We start from the raw sequence: 27,800 nt of genomic DNA, 5'->3' as shown, positions 1-27,800 counted from the left end.
TTTGAGCATAATGAAATGACTACAGGAACAACACTACAGAGGTCAGAGATCCAGGCAACAGGCTCAGCAGCTCACATCACACAGATGCCCCAAAATTTAGGATTTTTTTTAGGAAACTACTAGGACACTATTAGAAAAAAAAATTCAAAATATGTACCACATCTGTCACTGGGGCAGTACCCTTCCATTAGGTACATTTGGTACCAATATGTACTATTGAGATACTAATATGTATCTATGAGGCACTAATATCAACTCTTTAGGTGCAAAACTGTACTTTAATTATACAAAGTGACAGCTGGGGAACATATTTTCACAATTTTTTTCGGACAGTGTTCTGACGCATGGCACATAATGTAATGTATATAGACAGATGATAATCCATAATTCCCAATCGGAAACTTATAAAACCCAAAAGTATTCCCTCAGGGCAAACAGTATGTTTTGATAATCTCTTTGAATCTGATTACTATCAAAAGTCCATCATAATAACGCAATTATCTCAGCTTTTTCCTCAAAATTTTGTATTTTTAAAGAAACCTACCCATATTTGAGAGTTGATAAAAAATATATAAAGGTAGGATGAATTTTTTTTTTTTTTTGAAAGCAGAGGGTCTGTTCTTTTAATTGATATATTGTATATTGTGTATATATGTTTATATATTTAAAAAAGAAAATTTTCTGGAAGCCATTAAACTTTTGTGAAATCATAAAAAAGTGCTGGCACTGGCTGGCAACTTTTTTTATAAAAGACGCTGGTGGGGAAAGAGTTAAAGGGGGAAAAAAATCCAGATAATTTACTCACCACCATGTCATCCAAAATGTTAAGGTCTTTCTTTGTTCAGTCGAGCAAAAATATGCACTTTTAAACCACAACTTCTCGTCTTCCTCCGGTCCTGTGACGCGCCAACGTGACCTCATATAATTACGTTTTCACGTCAAGAGGTCACGGATGACGTATCGAAACTACGCCCCGGTGTTGACAAGTGTGGAGAAAGAGGAGCGTTCCAACGTTGTTGTATATCGAATGATACTAATTAATGTCTTTGTCAGTTTGTTGTTTAAAATGGTCCGCAAATGTGCGTTTCATATATGTAACACGTGACCTTTCCACGTCATTACGCAATTACGTGAAGTCACGCTGGCTTGTCACACAGCCGGAGGAAGAGAGAGAAGTTGTGGTTTAAAAGTGCTATCTTTTTGTTTTTCTTGCCAAAAATGACGGTCGTTTCGCTGGATTGGACCCTTGTGCCTCGTTTGGGATCGTTTAGAGTCCTTTGAATCTCCGTTGAAACTGCAATTTTAAACTGCATTAAAACTGTTAAGTGTTGGGGTCCATTAAAGTCTATTAAAATGAGAAAAATCCTGGAATGCTTTCTTTGAATAAACATAATTTCTCCTCGACTGAACTAAGAAAGTCATTAACATTTTGGATTACATGGTGGTGAGTAAATTATCTAGATTTTATTAAGAAAATGGACTAATCCTTTAAGAAGTTCACCTAAAAATTTACATTTTGCCATCATATACTATTATTTTCTACCTTAAAACACAAAAAAATGGATGTCAGAATTTCCCAGAGTGCACCTTTTTTATTAAAAAGTGGATGTTTTATATTGCGGTGTCTATTAATTGGCTTTGTATTCTTTCACGCCACCTAGCTCCTCCATCTCATAACACTACAAACTGCAAACTCACAGCTATAACAATTTCTTTTGCCATGCCGCAGTAAATTTAGCAGCGGTGCAGCAAAATAACTGGAGTTTAGGCTTATTGATTTAAGCACATTTTATAAAGCTGATCTAAGCTGATCTCTCCAGAGTACTGTGCCAACCCAAACGCTGTAGGTGTAAGGCCATTAGAGATATCAGAGAGAGATATTGTTATCCTAAACAAGAACAGAAATACTAATTCATAGGCCTCTCTCATTGTACAGCAATAATTTGGGAAACTGCAGGACTAAAGCTGACATAATAACATATGAGGAGCTCAGATGCAAAAGCCGCTAAACGCCTCTGTCAAAATAAGATAATCATCTTAACCAAATGCTCTTGGCACGTATTATACGTATTATACAGTACTGTGCAAAAGTCTTAGGCCACCACCACCAGACTTGTTGTTTTAGAAGTTTTAATGTCCATCCATATTTATTGTATTATCTATTTTATTAAGATACAAACAGAAAATACAGGAAATATGTACAAAAAAAAAAATAATTTTCAGGACTAAATGTCTTCTTTAGGCATCGTTGGTGTTTAGTGTGACCTCTCTTGACACTAAACAGATCTTGAGTGCTTTTAAGCAGAATGAAGTAAAAAGACAAATTTCTTTAAAATTAGAAATTAGGATTTATTTTTATTTAGGTTTAAGAGATCCTCCAGTTTCCTGCTATTGCTCAAGTGGAAGGGGAGTTTACCTTAGAAACTTGACACATCAGTTTACATTTTAATACTATATACACATTTCCTGTATTTTCTGGATGTATTCTATTAAAGATACTGAGAAATAATTATATATGATCACTATAACTCAGCAAAAACAACAAATCTAATTGTGGCCTAATGCTGCGTTTACACAAACCGCGTTTCAGGCGTCAAAATCGCGTCTACCGCGCCTAGTTTGCTGCTTGAACAGTTTGAATGCATTTGCGCGTCTAGAGAGAAGTAGACGCGCGGAAAAAGCAAACATTTGACGCGCATCAGAGGCAAAATCCACTTCTTGTGGGAGGGGCAAGTGCTATGCGTTGTCTGTTTGCAAGATGACTGATGTTGATTGTGCATTTATTGACAGAGTTATTGTATGTGGTAACCTTATTATAGGGGGAAAATAAACAGCGCGGGTCGATAAACGTCACGTGACTCAAAAGTGAAATGTGTATTACAATTTACCACGTCTCCCAATGTCCTCACTGACACTCTTCCAAGCTCGGTCCTTTTTATTCCTGTCTCTATAGAAATAAGAACATGTGTCGTATAGTTCAGGGTGAATGCTCACGAACAATATCAAGCGTTCCTTCAGGTTGAATGAGTGTCTCCGGGCGGGGCTGCCGCCACAGCAGCAAGCAGCAGGCTTCTGATTGGTTAACGCAGCACGAAATTCCGCCAAAGTTCAAGCCCTGAAAAGTGAAGCCAAAACGTCTCGATCGCCCCCCCCCCCCAGTGACTGGTCCCATTATAGGTCATAAACCCCGCCTCCCCATGTTATTCAATGAGACTTGAGACCAACAAAAAAAAATTACACTTCAATTATCTTTTTTCCGAAGCTGGTTTCTGTCATTCACTGTAGTTTTTATCACGCTGATGTACATTCAAATGTTTGTTTTTAAAATAGGTTTGTGTTTAGTTAAGTTATTTAATGATATAAAAACAGTGGTGTCACGTCATGATTGACAGCTGTGATATCGTGTGATATGCGCATTCTACGAGAGCGAGTGTGGGGTTTTGATTTCGCGGCTTCACTTCCTGCTCACTACTGCGCATGACTGGTCCTGAAATTGCTACTGCGCAGACTCAAGACCTAAGATGTCAGAGCCATATCGGGACAATGGCGGCTTCACTTTTCACCAATGGAAGAGAGCGAACAGGCGTCGTCCATCTTTTTTTACAGTCTATGCTTCAAACGCAAAGTGCACAAAAAGCACCATTCGCGCGTGCCGCGCCAAACGCCTCATTCGCGCTGCGAGACCTCCAGACGCGCGTCAACACGTCTTCACATTGGCTTAACATTGAAATCACTCGTGCTTCACGCCTCTACCGTGGCTGGTGTAAACACAGCATTAGACTTTTGCACAGTACTGTACATTTCAATTCAAATCTGCTTTAGGTTATTCAGACGCACATAGAGGGTTTTGCATCTGAGCTCTTCATATACAGTACACCAACTTTCAGGAACCCCAATCAAGGAGTGATACAATGATATGGGGCATGCTGTGAGATCTGTAATTCACAATTTAAACTGTAAAATGACCTGCTTAAAAAACATTAACACATATCCATGAACGCTTACCGAAACCAATCAGCTTCCCTTGAAAAGAGAGAGAAAGTGAGAACGGGGTGGACGTAACGGAGGTATCCGTCAGTGCGGATTAGAGCATAACGGCATGTAAACAATACGTGTAGGAGAGATTGTTGTGTTAAGATGCTGCAACATGTAATCAAAGTGCTTCCTATTTTCCCCTTCATCAGCTGCCCAGCCGCCACGGCTGCGTGCTGGGGATCCAATTTAACTCCCCACTCCAACAGAAGATGGTATGGTTTCATTTTATGTGGGCTTTGACATTTCTCGCTGATAATACAGAGCAAATCTGGGAAGCATTTACATAAATAAGAAATTGAAGTGGATTAGAAATTAAGATGGCTGTATTTCTGGTGTCTGGTCTGGGGTGATCTGGGGTTACAGGGGTCAAATCTGGGGAAAGTAAAAATTAGAGTAGCGATAAAAATTCGGTCTACAAAGGTTTTTTTGTTGTTTATTTAAATTATGGCAGACAAACAGCAAATCAAATGTGGGCCTTATTGTGTAGACAATACACAAATCTGTAGTGCATTTCATATTCAACAGGTCTAAAAAAATTCCTTTTGTAAAATCTGTATTTTTAGATCATTATAATAACCTTGGCCTAACTTTATCTCTAATTAATAGAAATTAGAAATAAACCGAGAAAATTAAAGGTCACCTTCATAACTAGTTAGCAGTCATTTCGGCTGCCGTGTTTAAGGTGCGCTTTAATACGAACAATGCCAATCGAATTAAAGTGTCGCTGAAAACACTGCAGGAACAACATACGGAGCAGTGTGTCAAAATTGCTTCTGTGAGCTCAGCAGGGCTCTGGGAAAATGGTAAATTTCAGGAGAAATTTAATAAGGAGAAATTGGCTTAAGATTACTCAGCACTTTGTTTCTAGATTAGTCTCCCTCCTACCCTTCAAATTGCACGGGTTGCTTTCAAAGTGATACAACATTGTGACATAATTACATTGTTGAAGGTGAGTAGAAATGGCTCAGTGCTGACACAAGACGATTTTCCGACGCATGCAAATTTAAAGCCTGCGCTCTTCTGTCATTTAAAAAGATGAGTAAAAAAGAATAAAGATTGCAATTTCGCAATTAAAACACGAGGGTCATCGTGACTCTAATCCAGCACACGCTCTCACAACGGTCTTTGTTGAGCTATGGATACACTTTATATATAGTATGACGTACGCAAAAATCATCCTAAATCATATTTGGTTAATTAAGACGTATGATTGATGGTGTGATCGTCCCATAGGGAACATCCATTGAGAGAAAACTGAAGAGTTGTCTTTTCTAATGTTTAGCATATTTTCATAACTATTCAACAAGCTGCAATATCACGATTAAATCTTCCCAGGGGGTTTAGGCAGCTGCATCCCACCCTTCGAAATTAAATGAGCGAGCGTAGAATTTTGAAACGTTGATGATAACTCGTTTGCTATGGTTGTAAACAGCTTTGTGCTCACAGATCTATCAATAACTTTACAAGGATCGGTAATTAAAAGGCCAGTGACCTGGAAATAGTGTCCTCGTTCAAAGATCTCCAAACGTCTGCATAAAAAATACGACATCAAATAGCGATGCCACAAGGCAGAGTCTTCGAGCTATGGATCTATTGATGTTCAAACACACCCTAGGGGGACATTGCCTTGATACTGAGTTCACCGTGTTTTCTTATTAGAACATCAGAGAGGTCAAACTCAATCTAAATATTTATTATTTACATACATGCAAATACATAGATATGAGTTTACAGATTTATGAATAATAACATCTGCAAGGTGAACAAAACTTTTGAATTAATCAATAAATAAAACAACTTATGAAGTACTTATGAAAGTAAAAGATGTTCCTTTTTGGAAGGTTACAGTTCAATAAAGTTAATTTGTAACATTGAAAATGCTATATTTATACTAAAGGTTAGATTTCCTTCACTATAAAAAAAAATGTAATCAATAAGTAATGACAACTGATGTTATTATTTACATTGCATTAAGGAATAACTGACGACGAGCCAAATTATAAGAAAATAACGCACACCCAAGGTGGTAATGCGGCACGACGCACGGGTGTGCATTATTTTCGAATAATTCAAAGGACCGGATTCAATTATTCTGATTATACCACGGTTACCAAAGACATTGCTCTGGTGTCTATTTTTAAAACATTTGACAAGTTAGGTGTGTGGTTTACGTAAGGAATAATTGATGATGGAGTGAAAACGAAAGGGAAGCAGAGTAGCCGTTACACCTCGGGTGTGCATTATTTTTCAAAAATTCAACGGCCCGGAGTAAATTATTCCACTTATACCTCGGTTATCACACCTCAAGACATCAATCACATGATATATATATCATGTATATATTCGTCTGGTATTTGTACTTAAATCGCTATTGTGAGTAGGACTGTTTCTTCTGGGTCTCATCCAACAGCTCTTTTGCTTGTTCCAAAACATCATTTTAAAGCTGGCAATGGAGGCTTGAGCCGTTCATAGCATTCTAATGCAGTTATTAGAAAAAGCGCGACAGAGACACAGAGAGAGAAAGAAAGAGAGAGAGAGAGAGAGAGAGAGAGAGAGAGAGAGAGAGAGAGAGAGAGAGAAATTGAGAGAGCAGCCTGGAACTAAGTTCGCCGTGCGTTCCCAGAAAATATTGCACACCTCAGAACGCTCATCAGCCAATCAGATTTAAGCATTTAACGGACCCATAGTATAAAGAAAAATAATCAACACCCATGGAACATTTCTCAGCCAATCAGATTAAAGCATTCAACAGCCCTGTGGTATAACTAAGTTAAAGGTGCAGTGTGTAAATTTTAGCGGCATCTAGTGGTGAGGTTGGGAATTGCAACCAACGGCTTAGTCCACTGCTCACCCCTCGCTTTTAAAACACATAGAGAAGCTATGGTAGCCGGCACCGGAAAAACATGTCATCGTCGGAGACAACTTAGTAAAAAAAATTGTCCGTTAAGGGCTTCTGTAGAAAAATGGTGGCACAAAATGGCGACTTCCATGTAAGGGGACCCCTAGTGTATGTAGATAAAAAGGTCTCGTTCTAAGATAATAAACACATAACGGTTCATTATGTAAGGTCTTTATACACCCCTGATAATATAGTTTTGTATATTATTTTGCATTTCTGTCAAGAGATCCTTCTAATAATTACACACTGCACCTTTAAGCAATTTTAAATGTTTATATGTTTCAGCCGCTTTTTACTAGTCAAAATTTAAAAGAGTAAGTTGAAATTAAATGAAATATTAAATATTATTCAAATTAACTTAATGTAACTTAAGTAAGTAACTTAAAAGTAATGTAACCTATGCTGAGATGTTTTAACCCAAAATGCTGGATTTTTTTAACCAATTGTTGGCTCAAACATAAACATTTTCTGGGTTAATTTAACCCAACGGCTGGATTTGTCCCTTTTTGACCCAACGCTGGGTTGAAAATAATCAGAAAGTATGAATACCTGCAACTGGATACAATCCTGCCGTAAACGTTCGAAAGAAATCAAAGCGCTGCATTTTATCGCAAACGTACTGCATGCAGCATTACCCAGCTGTGAATTATAAATGAAGCCCAACTACTTTTAACAAGAAGCACTGACCAAGGAAAATGCTTAAGATATTGAGAAGTCATAATAGATCAGTGATGTGAACAACAGCAGCCGGCAACTATGGATTTTGTCTCTTGTTACCTCCACCGGTCATGAAGCTATTAGGTTTGCTTTCTTATGCTCCTCTACAGACAGACAGACCCCAAATACACCTGCTTTTACCATTAATTGGGTCATTTTTTACATGTACATCATATAATATCTTAATATACTGGATAAAATATGAAACTTTTTTGTCGTGAAAATCAGATCAAAGGGTACCTGTGCTGTGTGATAAAAATAAGCGGTCATACAATAAAATGATTTTCAGTTTTAAAAAGAAATAAAAGGGAAAAAATCATGAGACTATGTCAGATAAGCAGAGCTGTGCTGTAAGATTTACAATTATCGATACTGTGCAGGGGCAGATGAGTTATCGGGTTATAAAGGACAATGCTGACCTTGCTAAACTTAAACGTAATCAAGATAAGACTAATCTGACCTTTGTGAAGGACTATATTTTATTTTAAAAAATGATATGCATTTCACTGCTGAAGTGATCATCATTTTATGTGACTGATTTTAAAGTTTTAAGACCTGCTTGCAAAACACTCAAATAAGCTATAAAGTGAGATAGATTACTCTGTGCTTCTCAATTTCCTCCCCCCCCCAAAGCGATTCACTAAAACACAATGTCATTTTTTCAGCGCTAGGCTTAAAAAAAATCAGAAAATATCAAAATACAATGTAGGAATTGATTTCTATCAGCGCACGCTCAAGCCGGCGATCTGATCTGAAAGGGGTTTGGGCTATAGGAGAGATAGTGGTGGGTTATGCATCAAACACACATATTGATTGATACCTAAACTGCTCTGAATTTAGAGTGAATGCATATGTATGCTCACAACACGTTACTTCTCTGGTCGATAAAACTTTCCGATGCATTCCAGTGCTTTAATATTTATGATAACAGCTAAATTAAGTAAAAGCTTTAAAATGCTGGAAGGTAGCGTAATTGACAATTCCATTGAAAGTGCAGGAGGGTTTGTCAATATTAATTTTCTGGATCCCAAAGAAGCGTCCCGGCTGATGGGTCATTTATCCGCACAGCTGGGATCGAGCTCTCTGCAGTCCGATCGACCCCTACCTGACCCTCCGGGGTATGCAGTGGCCTCGACCTTTAACCCTTAAAAGCAAATGACATCATCCCGTGAAAATTTTGGGGCAAAGTGGACTTTGGACTTCATGCTGTTTCGTTTTCAAAACTGAGACGGATTTAAAGGGATGGGTCACTTAAAAATTCAAATTGTGTCATCACCCCAGTGTCTTTCGAAACTCCTATGGTCCATGCGACACAAAAGAGTTATTTATAGCAGAATGTCAAAATTCATATAATAAAGGCGAATGGTGATCAGAACTGTCAATCAAAATGAAAAATAACTTACATTTCACAATGCTTTACTGCGTTAATCATATGGATTACTATGTTTTTTTGTCCTTTTGGAGCTAGAAGCTAGGCCCTGGTCACCATCCACTTTCATTGTGTGAAGGTAAATTTCTAGTTAAGTACCTGGATGACATATCGGACAACTTCACAGATTCTAGCCATTTAAAAGGACACTGGCGTAATAATCAAGGAACTTTGCTGCATACCATGGGTGATATTACGCAGCGCCCGAAAATAGTCCCCTTGGTGACTTTCAATAGCAGGGGACTATTTTCGGGCACTGCGTTATATGGTTCCCAGCCATATCGGCCTAGAAAATAGCAACTTGTACTTTTCTGTCAGTCTTTGTACACAATGTAACTACAGAAGAGTCAAGTTTTTAATAGGAAAAATATCTAAACTCTTTGGTCATTTTTGAGCGCGATGCTAATGGTCTAATCAGATTCAATGAATTATGCTAAGCTATGCTAAAAGTGGTACCGCCAGACCTGGAGATCAGCTGGGTGATTCTCACGAAATCCAGACTTAGAAGGTGTCCAGCATCAGATTTAAAAAAAGCCCTTGAAGCCATTTTTCTTGCACATATAAGATTAAGGTCTAAACTTACTATAACCATTATTTTTAGAGGATTTAAAAAATATTTCCTATAGAATTATTTACATTTTTTAGATTATCATTATAAAAAAAGTATCATTACCGCAACATGATATTACATTAAATATATGTATTTACAAACTCATGTTTCGGTAATGAGAACTACAAAGTTGTCTAGGTACTATGACAAACTAAATTTCTAAGAACTGCTTACCTGGTAGCCATCTTGATTGTCACAGTTAATTTATGACCCTTCAAACATTTTTTTTTTTTTTTTTTGAGGGCTTAAACAATGATTGAAAATTGTTGCGGAGGATGAGAACATTTTTCTTGGACACATTTATATTCCTTATTATTGTCTTTACATGACCAATGATCACCAAATACCACATGTTTCTTTACTATAAATGTTTATAGTATAACATGCACTGAAGCTTTTCATTTTTTTTAGATTTTTTTATTATAAAAATTTCCATGTCAAAGAACCCAAATCCAGTCATGGACACACGTTGCGGTAATGAAAATTTTCCCCTTAAATGTTGAAAAAAAAAATTGGTTTGTATGATGTCATTTGAAATCATGTGCAAAATAGTACATGAAGAGATGTTTGTAACTGTATGCTTCTTATTTTGATACTCTACTTTGCATTTACATTTTTTATCAAAATGTTTCATGACACCTCATAAGTCTAATTTCACGAGAATCTCCCAGCTGAATGGATTCTAAAACGGTAAAAATCAAATATTCAACTCTAGGGGAGCTGGAAAATGAGCCTATTTTCAAAAAAGTGAAGTGTCCCTCTAACTGGTACCACGTTTTTGTTTCAGATCAAGTTAAATCTTACCTTTTTTCTTCAAGAAAGCTCTTCTGGTTGCTATGGGACTTTGACGAACTTTCTGGTTTTGTAAAAACCTCACTGCCGTGGCGATCTGTGAAGGGTAACAATAAAGACATATTCAATTTAAAAAGAGAAATGAGCCAGAGAAACTCGTCAGCAAATGAAATAAAGACTCTTGATTCTTGCAAGGCGGTGAAATTATTGTACATTTCCAACTCTCCGAGGGTATATCATCAGCCAACTACAGGAACTTATAAGAAAAAAAACCCTCCCCCCTCCCAATAAGTATGTGGAGGCCAGACCACCAAACCACTTTAGAGATAAATCTAGGAAATGAGTGAATCAGCAGTTATAAAATTATCCCATCAAGGTTTGCTGAACAAATGGGGTATGGAGTTTAATTTGCCATTATCCTCTTTAAGACAAACTCCTTGCCTTAAGTGAGGAGGGACTGAAAATCTATACTTAATGCTGAAGTGCCCATCTGTATCTAATAACTGCAGAATACCTGACTAAAAACTTCAGCGATTCTTTAAGAAGAAAATGCATTATGATCAAATCACCTAGGCTGCATGTTGTAATGACTGAGTGTTAATGCACTAGAAAATTAAATATGGTCCGAACACGTGTAGTTGGGAGTGCAGTGCTGCGCTCATCGATTCCATCCCGTTTTCCACTTTGAGATGCGCCACGATCTGCTACTTTAGCTCGCTCGCCTTAGTATTAAACAAGGGTCTCTTCCTCAAACACCATTATAGCATGAATTTGAAGTGAGGGATCTGAAGTGGTGCTTTTAAAGAACAGATAAACATGAAATAACATCTGGAGATAGGGGGGGAAACGCACACTCAAGGATAAAGCCGAGCCGCCTTGTTATCGCACCTGTGGTCCCTGTGATTCAATTGTAAAAGTCATCCCTCTAATAGGTTGAAAGGTTTTGATTACTGTTCTTTTTCTTAAAGCAGCGAAAGATAAAAAGTGATTGAGCACGCTGTCTGTGGTAATCCGTTTTAGGTAATGCATTGCATATACTAAAGACCTGTTTCAATCCAAAAGGATTGCGTTTTGAAAACGGGCTGAGAAGAATGTGTAATAGTCAGGGCCGTCGAGCGTCCGTATAATTCTGCGGCGACAAATCAAGACAAAGCGATTCGGGGACCCGGTTTTCCTTTCAAAACGCATCGTATTGATTTCCGCTTAAATTTATGGGGAAGATTTTTGACTTTGTTGGCTGCAGGAGGAAGATGAACGTGTGGGGCATTGCCGTTTTAGGGAAAGCGTGAGGGTATGATTACCGTAATTGGAATAACCTAGCGGGCAGGTTTCATTTGTCTTAAAACGTATGATTGAGTCAGCATCTGCTAAGACTGTAATCTTAGTCGCACCTGGTTTCAGAATGAATCGGAGACAACTTTAGATTAGCGTGACCTTTATGGAGAAAATAATCAGAGAGACAATGAACTTTAATTGTTAGAATATTCAAATATACCATTTCGTTATTAAAATCTCAACTTGAATGCACTTAAACGTGACAACACTTTCATTGCCATATTCACTCTATAAACATTACACGAATTGCACCAACCATTAATTTCCTTATTCGCTACACAAAAATGATGTCAGAGCGCGGCACGTTACACGTATAGTAAATCACATTTTACAGGAAAAAAAGACTTGGCAATCATGCAAGCGAAGGGATGTTTCATTTAAGATTATCAAGACAAAGGGGTCAAAATCACAGCTCCTCTGCTTGAAATACGACTCCTTTTTGTGACTGAGCCTAGCTTTTACTTGGACGGAAGGGGCAAAGCGTTCTTGTAAACACTTCTTTAAAAGATGGGATTAAAGTGGGCTAACAAATAAGGGCGATGTCCATTTATTTTTCTAGAGTGTTACGTTTGATCTTTGGGGAGAAGAAAAGTGCTTTCTTTGCAGATGACACGACTGCTTTATGCAAGTTCCACCCAGACATCTCAATCAATTATAACCACATTGCCCAGATTTTAGTCTTGTCTACTTATTGACGTATAGATCAGGCTCGTTGTCGTATAAGGTAGCAGCGCGCAATTGTGCTTTTAAGAGGTGGAACTGCATCATGGCGTGTCGGCGTGTTCGGCGAACCAAATATTCACTCAAATTAAAAAGGTGGGTGCGTGTTTCTTTGCTGAATACCAGTAAATACTCTTTGTTAATCAACCATTATTTTCTAGTGTTTCTTGTAAGGCTAAAATTGCTAATGCACGGAAAGTGCTCCCTGTTCTAACCAATAATCTTTACAAATGAGATGAATGATCAAGTGTCAGGTGGAACCTAAAAAGTGGTGAAAACTCAATCATAGGGGCCGAGCAACATTAAGGGCCACGTCTGGAGACATGCCTGCCGTAAACATGATGACTGGACAAGGTCCTGCGAATCGCACGCCGTCGGTTATTAAGTTTGGATCGGACCGAGTTTTAACAAAGCACTTTTCTCTCACACTCACCTTAAATTTGGAGGAGGTGGTCGTTCACCCTAACATGATGTTATTGATCGCCTATGATGAGTCAAGGCCATTGCTCTCCTTATTTGGATATAATGGGTAAAGGAAGTATAAGTGTCCTTTTAGGAAAGGCAAAATCTTAAGGCTAAGCCCATTTCCGCTTTCTTTTAATATGATTAAAGTTTAAGGATATATTACATTTATACAGACAGAAAAGGCATTTTAAGAATCATCAGATCTTTTTTATTTTGGATATACACAACCATTTAAAAGCAAGATAAGGACAAATCTATTTATTTATTTTTTTTTACTGCATTTAACATCGAAACCATGAACTAAGACAAATTATGATCAACAACTTAGATTTTAGATTCTTATAAATAGCTACTCTTTGTTTGGATTAAAGCTCTGAGCCGATTAGAAGAGGTTTACAGCCGTGCACACACTGGGCATCTCTCAACAAACCTCAAGTGCCACCTGCAATGCTTTTAAAATAGTATCAAATAATGGGAATCCTTTTCTCTAAAGCGAAATTTGAATTCTTTCATCATTTACTCACTTTCATGCAATTTCAAACCAGCTTTTTTCTGCATAAAACAAAAGATATTTAAAAGATCATTGGTACCCAAACAACCCTGGCCACCTTTGACTTCTATTGTACATACACAAAACCCAATGCATTTCTCGAAATTTCTTTTTTAGTGCTTCACAGAAACAGTCAAACACAGGTTTTGAAGTACTTTACAGTGAATAACCCTTGTGGGTTGTTCCCATTCACTACCCTTTCGGGTTGTTTGTGTACAAAAAAATGCCACTGAATTAAACGGCTGTAATAATTTTTTTTCATAAATCTGTTAATCAACCTCAGTACTGATCAAACCTACCAAATGTTTACAAAATTTCCATGATTTTAACTCTTTAATTGCCAAGTTCATAAGTGGTTTCACTGATTTGGGGGAAAACACAAATTGACTAATGTTCGATATAAAAAGTGATTGTGGACTAGATTATTTTTTTACCTTTTTCACAGTCAAAGATTGGTAAAAACATTGGCTTTGATGCATTTTTATAGTGCAATACTCCATATAACTCAATGTACAAGCCAGAAATTAAGGTCTGGTTTTTGCACAGACCTACTAAAGGGTTAATGGTGCCACATGGTGATGAACAGTAAAAATGACAAATTTTACCTCTTAGCAAAAGGATAAAACGCCAACAATCAAGAATGCATGATAATAAGGTGTCATGGCTCTGCAATCAAAAAATTTTGTTATAATGGAAGTCAATGGGGCAAAAACAGCCACAAACACCTAATTAGGGAGAAAAAATAAAATCTGATGCTGCACAAAGACTAAAAATGCATCAAAGCCATTGTTTTTACTAATCTGTGATATGCTCAAGACTGTGATGATAAAAGGTTTTAAAAAATCCAGTCCACAATCACTTTTTATATTGAAAATCTGTCATTTTGTGTTTTTTCATCAAATCAGTGACACCACTTATGAACTTGGCAATTAAAGAGTTAAAATCATGGACATTTTTTAAGCATTTGGTAGTTTTGATCAATACTGAGGGCAATTAACAGATTTATAAAAAAAAATTGGAAAAAATATTAATCCGATACATTTTTACAGACGTTTAATTTAGTGGATTTTTTTGCACACGAACAACCCGAAAGGGTAGTAAGTTTGCCCACGGTATATTGTTGAGTTTTTGAAAAATTTCAAAGCATTTTCTCAAAATATGTGTAAATATAAGATTTGTCACCAAATATCATTCCATTTGCTGAAACACAGAGAAAGTTGTGGCCAAATTAAAAACAAAAATAGCCAAAAATGGCCTCAACAACGCACAAGGATAATATTGACAATTTTATTATTATTTTGTGTTTACTATTCCTTTAAGTACCCTACAAACATATTAATTACAGAAAACGTTAAATAAATCAATATGTACTAGTTCAACATTGAATATTTTATCTAATTAGTCTTCAAGGCTATTCAAGACATTTAAATCTTGTATGATTGGTTAAAAGTTAATTACTTTGGACTGTATGCAGACCGTAAACCTGATCTATCATAATGGCCCTGATGTCACCGACTTGCTATATGTTAGTGAATAAAACAGAAATACACCGCAAGTACTATAAAATGAATTCAACCCGGCTCAAAATTGCCAGCGACCTCTGTTACGAACACATTTTTTGTAGTAAACTCCTAATAAATAGACTCCAGATAAGTGATAAGCCGTCTGCTCAGAAAAACATCCTACTCGTTGTAATAAAACACCTACATCAGCTTTGCGTTACGCCTACGTAAGTGTCTCTAACAGAAGTTTCGGAAAACTGAAGTTTCCGCTGTAAAGTTTTTTAATCGACTGCACTTAATACATAAAACCAGCGTAAAAGCATTAAATACGGTTATAGACAAAATGCACGTACGACTGCTACAGGACTGTTGACAGTAATGACCGCTCTGTTATAAAGCTATAGCAGCTGAAGGTGGGGGCCATCAGTTGGCACTTAAAAGCAAAGGGTAAAAGAAGCTAAAAGGAAATCATTAGCAGGTCTAGGGATCCAGTCTCAGCGTGAATCAATTCATTTCAAATTGCCCTGTACATTTGTGAAGAAGCACCCCTGATATAATAAAGGCCTAATAGACACTGATCCAATTGTGTTAGGTTGGTCTCAGATTCCTACAAAACAATGGTTTCAGGAGAAGAGAGAGAGAGAGAAAGAGATTGTAGATGACTTTATATATTAATTAACCCCTCGTGAATGATTTCATGACATTGATGGATATCTAGGACGGTTTAAGCTCTCAGACTCTCTGAATTTGGCAAGAGAGTTTTATGAAGTCATATGATTCATCTTAACTCCAAACGGGATGATGCACAAAATGATGTTTTTTTATCTTTAATAATGAGGTATTCCTAATTATGACAGGTTCTGCTAAAATGTATCTTTTTTGATGAGAGGATTTTTTTATTTAACATTAACACTACTAACTTATCTAAAATAAGACCCGAATATCAATATAATCCTGTATCATACCATCCCTGCTAATTCTGTGCATTATGAGTTCATCCAAAACAGCTGAATAAAATCAATTGTGCCGCACACACCCATATGACACATACATTACATAGCGCATATCAATAAACCTTTACCACAACGTATCACCCTGCACCAACTATCCTCCTATTTGGCTGCGGAGGACCGAAGTGTCTATATTTTATTGCGCTCCTTAAAGTTCTGCTCGTCACAAAAATCCCAGAAGTCATTCTGGCTGTGAACTACAGTGTGAAAGTGCATAAAAGAGAAAATCTCAGTCTGTTATCATTTTAACCATCTTCTTTATGAAACCAAATCCACTTTCTAAAGGTCACATTCATGATAAATAGATATATGCAAAAAGAGCCATTACGGATGATGAAGTAGAGCGACGCACATTTTCCATGTGCTGGGAAGTGGATCGAACGCAGGGACCCGCGTCTACAGGGTTGATATTCAAATCGTGACGACGGCGGTCTTTTATACGAATGTTCTGAACTTTGACGACTAAAGGTCAGAACGGATTCCAGCACGAAAACAAACCAAAAAACGAAAAACAAGATAAAGGAAGAGAGAGGACGGCACAAATATTTAAAAATATGTCTGTAGCTCAGTGGTAGGGCATTGGGTTCGTAGTGCAAAAGGTTGTGGGTTCGATCACAAGGAACACACACAGATAACATGGTATGCAATTGGATAAAAGCCTCAATGTATAAAACTAATGTCCTACATTTGTAAGAATTGAAGCAAATTGAACAAAATTTTCTTCATGCTGCTTCACGCAGCGCAAAAATGAAAGATTAGGCTGATGTTTATAAAGACAAAGTTAGTAGTAAGATAAAAAAAAAAAAATGCAAAAACAGGACACATATGTAGTCTAGTAACAGGTATATGATGGCTCTGACACACAAACTGTATGCACACACACACATACGCCTACAAGCACAGACGTATGCCAGCGACTTCCCTCGCTCAGCTCAGGCTAATCTGTAACACTAGCCTAACTAGTACTCAATACTTTCGATTACAGACCTGAAATATTTCCTCTTAACATATAAATCAATAGAACACGGTAAAGCACAGCATTTGCTGGAAACATTTCTGTTAATGTGAGGCAAATTTATCTTAATCGTTATTATTAACTGGTGGGAGATACGTCCGGCTTTCACATGCAATCATTTGTTTCTTTAATGAGAGCGAGCTAAGCGTTCATGGTGCCAGAATTACGTCACACAAAGCTTACTGAGGTGTTGCATGCAGAACCGAAACTTAGGATTTTACAAAAAAAGTGTTTATTTTATTAAATCTATTCAGAATTGGATGACCACGAGCTGACATTAATTTGTTTAATAAATAAAAACTGGCAGTTAAAAAGGACAGAAATTATATTTATGGTCTAATTTAACTTTAATGATTTTTTTCCACTGTCAAAAAATATCCTTTAAAAATGTGCAACGTGTGATGCATGTTGTGAGATAAAGACAAATTGCGAAAGTCAGAAAGAGATAATAGGAGATGAAAATATGCAGGACTCGGCAGTGACGGGGGAAAAAAGCGGTACTTAGCTCAGCTCACCGCAAATATTCCAACAGTAATCCAGTAATGGATACTTCCTCAGCTCCTCAATTGGTCAAAATGTTTTCATACAATAATTTAATTCAGAAACACTTTTACAAAGCAAGAGTAATCAATTTTAATTAGTTGATCCCCCCCACCCCAATTGTATAAAGTTTAATGTACTGCCATCGATTCTCTTTGTTCTTTAATGCAGTGCCGCTTTCCTGTAATTTGAGGCGTTTTTTTCTCTACTTTTACAGTCAATGATGACATTTGGTGACAGGCTGTTCAAAATGTCTCCGAGTTGCAAATGAGCATGCCGTAAACACACACACGCACACACACAATGCAATTCATAATAAACCTAAAAAAACTGATTTCATGACAGATTTCTGAAAGAAATGGTTTTAAATTAGCAGCCTATCATGACTCACTGGCACTTTGTAATAACGCTGCGATTTGACTCATAGATAAACACAAAGGCGGACTTCTTAAACCCGGCGCTGGATCCTTGTCCTTCACATTCAGAGACACCACCACCCATCACATCCAATTAGCTAATTGAAGCAAAACGAAAACACCACCAATGGCAACAATGCCAAACTCGTGTCCAAACGGCACAATGCACGATCTGTGTTTATGCATACGGAGGAAGAACTTCCCTGTCAGCTGCGACTCCTTATACCCACTCATATGCTATCAAAATGTAGCTCATGTTACTTTAACCAGGTTGATAGGTGTAAAGTTCGGTGACCATTAAAAGGGAAATGTGCTTGTCAGTGGTTAGCTGATTAGATGTAAGCAAAATGTGACACTGTGAGAATTCAGGTGACGTTATCATTTCGTATTCAATAGCTCGTGCGTAGAGGATCAACAGTTTTGCGGCCCTCAAAAAGGCTGAGAAATGGTTGACACTTTTGCTAGGTGACCCCCCCCACACACAATTACTCAAAGATGAGAAGAGAAAAGAATGAAGTAGATAAAGATCCAGAGATTGGTGTTACACAAAACAAAACCACACGTTAAAAGAAATACCAATGTGAAAGAAAGTTTCAAGAAGTAAGATCTGTAGATAGACAAGAACCGAAAGGCCGTGAGACAAAGAGAGGGCAATCTGGACTCCCACGACTTAGAAGATGAATAGCGCCATCTACTGGCCTCGAAGGGAAGTGCGGCACAACGGTGTTGGTCTGAGTGAACCGACATGCCTCCCAAGCTCTCTGTTAGCCGGAGCTGTCAGGAATGATTAGATGGCAATAGACAAGAGAGTTCACATTTAAAGACCACAATCAGAGCCACAAGAACCAATCAGAATAAAGCCTCCTTCGCCAAACCACAGTGACACACCAAACTAATAGTGTTATTTAATTTAGTGACCCCAAACAAACATTTCATGTATCCCATAATTTTTCTTTCAAAACTGGGTGGAATATGGTAACAAAAGGAAAAGTGGCAGGATGATTTATGCTTGTTGACTCATATAGAGATTTAATGTTGCTCAACAGAACCCACAGAATCCGAGAAATGTTTGTTGGCAAGAATAATTGTAGATTTCTAAAGGTTCAGCTAGAATGTACAGGTTTTACTGCATAATTGCCCAAAGCATGTCTGCGATGCGATGGTGCCACCCAGCTCTGTTCTGCTTGCGTAAAGCAGACAATAACCAATAACACCAAAACATCAGGGAATTAATTAAAAGTTCACACACGATCAAAACTGGCATGACAGATCAGACCTGCTTTCCAAATAAGTTTCAGACACACCTTAAAATACAATAAATACCACTAAACCCCTTAAAACACTCGGATTATTGCGAAACAAAATTGCTTTGTTGCAGTTTCGGATGCAATGAGAGCTTAACACGTAATGAGTCTTTTCGTCGTGGCCCGAGGTGACCTGCGCTGGCTTTTCGGGCCATGAGACGTGTGCGCGTGTATGCGTATGGAGCTCCAATGTCACAGCGTGGCGTGTCGATGCCCAGGGGCTGCGCTGGCAGGCCACTCACTGACAGACACACACCTGCTCTGACATTTCCTACCGACCTTGACTGACTAAAACACGACAATACTGTCCGCTGAGGGTCCCACAGGACACTCGTCCCTCTCTTTCCATTCCTGAAAGACAATATGTCACATTACAGGAACAGTGCACCTACAATGAAATTGAATGTTTTAAAACTGTAACTTTCTTTGCTGGATGGAATCATTTAAAGGATAAGTGCATTTTCTTAAAAAAAAAAAATCCATATAATTTACTCACCACCATGCCATCCAAAATGTTGTCTGTCTTTGTTCGGTCGAGAAGAAATTATGTTTTTTGAGGAAAACATTTTAGGATTTTTCTTATTTTAATGGACTTTAATGGACCTCAACACTTAACAGTTTTAATGCAGTTTAAATTGCAGCTTCAAAGGACTCTAAACGATCCCAAACAAGGCATAAGGGTCTTATCTAGCGAAAGATTGTCATTTTGGCAAGAAAAATAAAAAATATGCACTTTTAACCCACAACTTCTCTTCTTCCTGCGACCTCACGTAATTGCGTAATGACATCAAGAGGTCACGGATGACGTATAGAAACTACGCCCTAGTGTTGGAGAAAGAGGACCGTTTCGACGTTGTTGTATGTGGAATGATACTAATTAATGTCTTTCTGTCAGTTTATTGTTTAAAATGGTCCGCAAATGTGCGTTTCATATCTGAAGAGTTTCATTGCAAAATGAGATAAATCCATTTTTTAACATTTTTGTCAAAACATGTTTATTATTATGTTATCATGTTATTATTTTGTTTTATTACACGGCTCTCTGGAATGCTTGATTCTGATTGGTCAGTTGAGACATTTGCAGGTTCGTTCTTTTCAAATAATAACCGCTCCAAATTAATAACGCATAGCCGGTACTACTTGCACAAGTAAAATCGCTCCGCGCCAATAAAGATCAATAAAGATTACTGTCTATTTGGCGCCATCTTGTGACAAACACTGGACAACCACGACAAGACACAGAGAGCTTACTGAGACTGAACTTGACAAAATAGAGCATGACAGCTACGAAGCCAACACACACAAAATACAGAATGGGCATTAAAACTTCTCAAAGACTGGCTAAAAGAGAAAAAAATGGAGACAGACAAGTATGAAGCAGAGGATCTTAATAAGGTATTACGATCATTTTATGCATCTGTGCAAAGTTTCGCGGAAGGATAAAAATGTTAATTTAAAACAAATATGCCAATAAAACGTTTCAAATTCATATTCATGTCCAGTTTTTTTTCTTATGTGGCAAGTAGCCGTGTAATAAGCGGGATAATGTAGAGGCAGCCGGTAGTTATTGGGAAATAAGCCCCTTCAGTGTGATACAAGACCCTCCGCTTCGCGTCGGGTCCTGATCACACTGTCGGGGCTTATTTCCCAATAACTACCGGCTGCCTCTACATTATCCCTTACTTATGGTGCTACTTAGCTGTATTTTTTAAGTTATGAAGGTTTAAATCAAAACAAACCAACTGCAGTTGAATTGAAATTAATTGGAATGCACAACCAAAAAACGAGATTTCTGAATAATTAACAAAACGGTGGTTATCTTGTTTTGCAACGAAACTCTTCATATGTAACACGTGACCTTTCAACATCATTACAACAATTACGTGAGGTCGCGCTGTGTCGTCACGCAGCCGGAGGAAGAAGAGAAGTTGTGGTTTAAAAGTGCATATTTTTTTATTTTTCTTGCCAAAAATGACAATCGTTTCGCTAGATAAGACCCTTATGCCTTGTTTGGGATCGTTTAGAGTATTTGAAACTGGAATTTTAAACGGCATTAAAACTGTTAAGTGTTGGGGTCCATTAAAGTCCATTAAAATGAGAAAAATCCTGAAATGTTTTCCTCAAAAAACATAATTTCTTCTCGACTGAACAAAGAAAAACATCAACATTTTGGATGACATTGTGATGAGTAAATTATCTGGATTTTTTTTTTTTTTTTTTTTGAAAATTGACTAATCCTTTAAAGGAATAGTTCACTCAAAAATAAAAAGCAGCCCATATTTTACTTACCCTGAAGCCATCCTAGATTTATAAGAGTTTCTTCTTTCGGCTGAACACAATCGGAGTTAAATTAAATAATAATATCCTGGCTTGTCTCAACTTTGTAATGGCATTGGATAGTGCCCCATTTTTAAAGCTTCAAAATCTAAGGGAATCCACATGGTTATTATTGTCTTCTGAGTGCTTTTTGTAAGGTAAATATTTTATGGGCTAATTTTCATTATAGAGTCCTTTAAAGCCAATGCTCAAGGTGCTCTTACAACAAAAATGTATGGGAATCATTTCTGTCCCTGGTCCCCATCCACTATCATTGCATGCATGTTTTATCCCACAAAAGAGAAAAATTAGGGAAAAGATGGTAAACGTGGTGACAGCTGTCACCATTCCCTCACCTCTTTCATAACCGATCAACCCGTCAGCCCAACCAAAATGGTGACGTGCGACATTCACAGTCAACTGTTTGACAGGCTCTTATTGTCACAACATTTAAACCCTGCGGGCTATGGACTAAGACCGGTCCAGGTGTTCGGTAGGGCTGCAAGCAGCTAGCAAACACATGTGAGTTCATGTCAGTTCTTAGCTGTTCAGCTGGTTTGTAAAATAGGCATAAATATCACATAAATCTGAGATTGAGCTCTAAAGGTGGTTAATTTAGGTAGGTACAAAACTTACTCTAGACTTAACTAGATCTGAGGTCTATGTGGATCTACGCGAGCTGCTGCGATCGTCCTATTACCACAATCGGCACGGCGAAGAAGAGTCATCATCAACAATACAGCAGTTAGCAGAGCCCCGAGGCAACTGCGATTTTATATAAGCAAGTTCAAGCATTGCCTTTGCTCTTTTGAGACCTATAAAACGCATAGTTACAGGCCCACGGCAGGGATTTAATTTAGGAAAGGAACAGGTATGAATCTATAACACAGTCTCCAGCAGCCCCTAGTGCTCAAAAAAAGAGGCAGCAACAGGTGCAACCCCCCACGCACGTACACACTAATATATAACCTATAATAATGCAGATCTAAAAGCCTTAACATTATTTCTTGAAGCACAATAAAGGTTTCCCAATGCATTTAGATTTTTTCAAAACTTCACACTATTCATAAGATGTTTTACACCCATAATGCAGTTCACTTGACTGATTCCTGATTGGCTTGTTAAAATCTTGAGCGCCACACAGAAAGAAACATAAACGCTATTAGCATCCCCTCACCATTATTTTTCATCAAAATGGTTAAAACTGACACGTAATAATTAATATCTATTACTCGTTTTTTCTCTTGGAGGGGGTAAGATGGGATTATGGGAGGGGGGCAATTAGTTGAACAAAATAATCAAAATAGTGTATTTGAAGGAGTGCTGATAAATGCCCCGCGCCGTCTCATCTAAGAGAGAGAGGTGCAATACATTCTTGCTGTCACATTCTATTAAACAGCTATTACAGTCTTGATAGAACTATTAGTCACTTCATTATTAATAACATTAATGTATTTACATTTTAGTGTACATGCCAGTTTTCCAGCAATAATTTATGAACTCGACTTCAAATATTTCATAATGTTCCTCCATCTGAGCTTTTTTCAGCTTATTATTGATTGTGAAAACAGACTGAATTTTTATGTTCTCTCTCTGCCAACCTCCCTCACTTTCTTAATGTATTGGCGAGAGGCCTCTGCATTAAGAGACTGAAACAAAGTGCATTTACATCTGAAGCATAACTTCATAATTTACATTCCAACATTTATTAGAGGTGACAAATGAGTGTTTGGTCCACTCGCGCTTTTCCACAATACGGCACTTATTCAATCCGCATAAATTACGGCGCGGGATTGAGAGTGCTGGCGCAAATGATTCTATTACGTTTATGTGGCGGTATGCGCGCGTGTGCCCGCCGAGTTTATTCCAGGGGCGGGCTTCTTGTTTATGAACTAATCCATAAAGTGCTACCTGGGATGAGAATAAAAAGTGTAGAATAATGTATAAAAGGCTGTGTCTGCATGCGAGTTTGTAAAGGAATCCCTATATGAGTCTCAATGACTGGGTATAAGAGCACAATAAAGCAGGGTGGAGTAAGAACACTAAAACTAAGTAAAGCCGAGTAGAGTACAGCACACTAGAGTTGAACAAAGAAGTGTACAGTATAGTGTACTGGAGCACAGTAGAGCAGAGCAGTTATACTTCAGCAGAGTTGGTTATAGCAGAGTAAACTGAAGTAGTGCAGGGTAAAAATCCCTTATTGCACTTATATTTTTAAGTTTAATAAAATTGAATGTACAATTCATTTCAACATTCGTGACTAGTGAGGACATTTAATTGTCATACATTTTTTTCTTTGTTTATGAAATAATTTTTACATATTGTTGTGATTATTTAAATATTTTGCAAGGTTTACCTGGCAGTAAATATTAATACACATAACACATATTTAAAAGTAATCTGATACTGTCTTGTTTGTACAGGCGCTGCAGCTCCCCCTTGTGTTTTTAGAGAGATGTGCAATCATTGCGGTGATCTGAAATCATTTTCTTTCTAAAAAAGTTTCAGTCGTTCATCCACTCGAAACAGGGTGAACAGCACTTTCACATTCGCTTTGCTGTCCTCTATCGGCCAAAACCGCACTAAAGAAGTTTACAACCGGCGGGTCGCGGTCCTGTAGTTCAAGTGAAAACTACAAAAACTTGCTTTACGGCAGACCTACAATCCAATCAGAGCCAGCTATGCTGCAGTATTTACGACAGTGGTAATGGACAATTACGCTTCTAACCTGTAGGGGGAGCAAAAACTCTTTAGTGTTGCTTTAAAGAGCCCCTATTACGCTGCTAAACAGAAAGTTTTTTGTGTATTTGGTGTAATACAATGTGCTCGCTTGGTTTATGGTTCAAAAACACATTATTGTGATCAAATGCATTGTGATTGGCCGAATATCTCAAGCGTGTGACGGAAATGTGATGCTCATTACCATATTTGGAAGATCAGGTAGTATCATCTTTATTACCTTATCAATATGAGCCCAAATGTGATGGAGAAAATGCAGATAACCAAGCTGAACGTTCAATTTTGCAAGTGAAAAAAAGACAAATTTAATGCATGCAATGTAAAAGGTTCAAACAGAAAGCTGCATCCTTCGTAGGACGCATATGCAGGCTGCATACGTCATCAAGGTTAATTTCAGATCATTACTGAGCATTACATTCACAAGTCGTGAGCATATTACAACAATTTGTGATTAACTAAATAATTAGTAAACTTTATAATTGTTAATAGTCTCTAATAAGGCATTAAAAATGCAACCTCCGAAGGATGCAGTCTTTTATTTGAGAAACGGACAGCACCTCCACAAGAAATCTCGCGAGACACATTTAATCGTCGCACGAAAAATATCAAAACTCTTTGGTTATTTTTGAGCGTGATGCTAACGGTCTAATCAGATTCAATGGATTGTGCTAAACTATGCTAATCCTATGCTAAGCATACTTTGTTTGCATGGAGAGGGCGGGATCTATGACTTGTACGTCATCGTACACTTTGGGATTTGTAACTTTGCAGCTCGTTTATGTACTAAAACACACTTACACACCATAAGAAATATAAAATCACGAAACGGAAAATAGGGGCTCTTTAAGTTAACTTTATTTTTATAGTTTAGCAACTCCTCACCAGTCAGGAAAGTTGAAATTAATTGTAAACTCAATTGCCATTATTTTATTTTTACTGTTTTAAGTAAAAAGGTAAATGGAGTAAAAGAAAGCCTGGCAGAGTACATGAACACTGCACCACAGTAGAAAAGTCTACTACTGTTTGTGTATACAGTGTACAAGCACTCCCAGACCTGGTGCAAACATCACAAACCACTCTGCCCAACTGGGTAAGAAGTGTATTTACGTGACCTTCTTACCAGATGAAGCTAAAACTCACATATCAGAGTAATTAATATTTCTATGGTTCCATTCGCTTTTAGCATTAAAAAACAGATCACAGTAAACTCCGTAGTCTTAAACACAACTCTGGCCCAAAGTCTCAGTCGTGATTAAACAGTCTTGCCTCTTCCCATGTTAATATTCCAGCACCGATAACCACTATAAGTCAGCGTGTAATGTTAAATAATTATAGAGAGGAGCATTTCAGCAGTGTAGTTACAAATGCACCATGGGAATCCCTCCATTTAAACAAATAACGGGCGCTGCAGGGGAGTTGGCAGATGAATTAACAGCTAATAACTTACTGCGCAGGCAGATAAAGAACAGTCCCAATGTGTCAATTACACAAAATTTTTCTCTGATTTCCCGACTTCCTAACATAATCGAGCTCTTCAAAGCAGCACAACTACAAAAATTCGGCTTCCGTACGGTACCGAGGAGACTTCCTTTCCTTCCCTCTATCAGTTAATCAAACGCCCCCCGAAATCAGAGAAAACGCTCTCGGTGAAAAGCTTCACTAAATGAATATCCGCCGGTCAGTCCAGCATGCTGGCAGACCCCTAGAGTTAAAAACACAGGGCTTCAATCCCACTCCTGTTCATTAAAATCACACGGACAGGGCCTGCGATGAAAAATATGCTGACATTTCAAAGGCTCTCTGTACCTGCATTACCATAGTCATTTACTTATTAAAGCAGAGATGTTTCCTGTCAATCAGAGGCCATCATGTCTCCTCATTTGCAGCGGAAAACTGGCATAATTGCTTCTTAGGCTAATCAACACAACTTGGAGTAATTATGCCTTGAAAGTGACATTGGAGGGTAAGAGGGACCGTCTGTGTTTGGAGAAGTGACGGGGAAAGGCAGTCGCTGATTCGACCTGATCGTCAGTCATATGGCAAATCTCTAAACACTTTGCTTTTTCTCACACACACATATGCAGATACGTCTGTCGCACAAATAAAACATTCACATCAAACGGAAGTAATTACAAAGCACAACCCAAACTGTGTGTCACAGATCCGCTCCATGCTCTTTAAAAACACGGCCACGCTATAATTAAAATCCTGTCATATTTCCATCATCGTGCCGGGCAAACGTATAATGACACAGGTCAGCTGGGTTCAGCAAAAGTAGAAATTATGGATCTGTACAAATCATTTTGTTAGAAATAAATATTTGCCAAATTCGACAAATTATGGGGCAATTATGAATTACGTTTTATTGATTTCTGGCTAATCAAAGACTTCAATCGAAGCATGCCTTCAAAGCATTTGGCCTACTGTGGACATCAGAAGGGAAAATTCTGAAAATAAATCCAGTTTCCAGGCAACCTCATCAGGTCTCCACCTCATCAGGTCCCAACCATCAGGTCATTGAGCAATATGAAAGTAAGCGAACAGTTTAACTACGTCACAAAAAATGATCTTGACAGACAGAAATGAACCAGACACCAAGAAATATGCACTGACAAACAGGCACAAACTAAAACCCAAACAGTAACCCACAATTTCCGAAATTCTAAGTTTCCAGTCATTTCGACAGACCACAAATTGAAGACGAAAAGTCAAGTGGTATTTTGCTTGGAAAGTCTTTGCGTTAACAATACCAATATGACGTTTTTAAACTCATTCAATCAACATAATTTCCCAACAAATATTTTCTGTGGTCTAACTTAAGACAAACTTTAATTATCAGCTTACACAAGACAAAATGAAATCATCGTGAAGGCTTGTGACTGAGAAGAAAAGAATTCAGGAGAAAAACCGAAGATGTTGGTGACTCAGGGAGTGAGTTCATCTTTAGTGTTTTGATTGACTCACCTGACAAATCTAATGAACCTTCCCAGAGGGCCACAAACAAACGCTATACATAGTAGGACGGTAAAAAACTACAGCCAGTCAGAGATGACAGAGATACAAATGCATCTGCCACAGGCATTTGAAGACTAAGAGAGATTACACAAAACTAAATTAAATGAAAATATGCATTAGGTTGTTTATTTTAAAAACATTATGTTCCATAAATAAGGCAGCAAGGCATATCAAGGCATATATTGCATGTTATAAAACAATTTACATATTACTTAAAAAGGGGCCTAAACACGGATCTTAAATCTTTGATGTACATTCAATGTCAAGGTATACAGTGGGCTTCAAAAGGTATCAGACCACATTCAGATTCAAAATAAAGCATTTAACACTTATAAGTCACTTGGGGTCAAAATGGCCCCAAGCCACTTTTCTTTAGATAAAAAAATTAGCT

General features: G+C 37.7%; 1 protein-coding gene across 1 annotated transcript in view; it reads right to left on the bottom strand.

Annotated features, from left to right (window-relative positions):
* Nucleotides 1-27,800, bottom strand: part of pex14 (peroxisomal biogenesis factor 14) — a 79,801-nt gene that overhangs the window by 38,047 nt on the left and 13,954 nt on the right. The window contains exon 3 of the mRNA XM_055187978.2: nt 10,495-10,579. Within this exon, the coding sequence (XP_055043953.1) occupies nt 10,495-10,579 (85 nt within the window). The remainder of the gene's footprint in view (nt 1-10,494; nt 10,580-27,800) is intronic.

Source organism: Misgurnus anguillicaudatus, chromosome 13, assembly GCF_027580225.2.
Source record: "Misgurnus anguillicaudatus chromosome 13, ASM2758022v2, whole genome shotgun sequence".
NCBI classification, from domain to species: Eukaryota; Metazoa; Chordata; class Actinopteri; order Cypriniformes; family Cobitidae; genus Misgurnus; species Misgurnus anguillicaudatus.
Note: the sequence above shows the minus strand (reverse complement) of the source record. Positions and strands in the feature narration are given on the sequence as shown.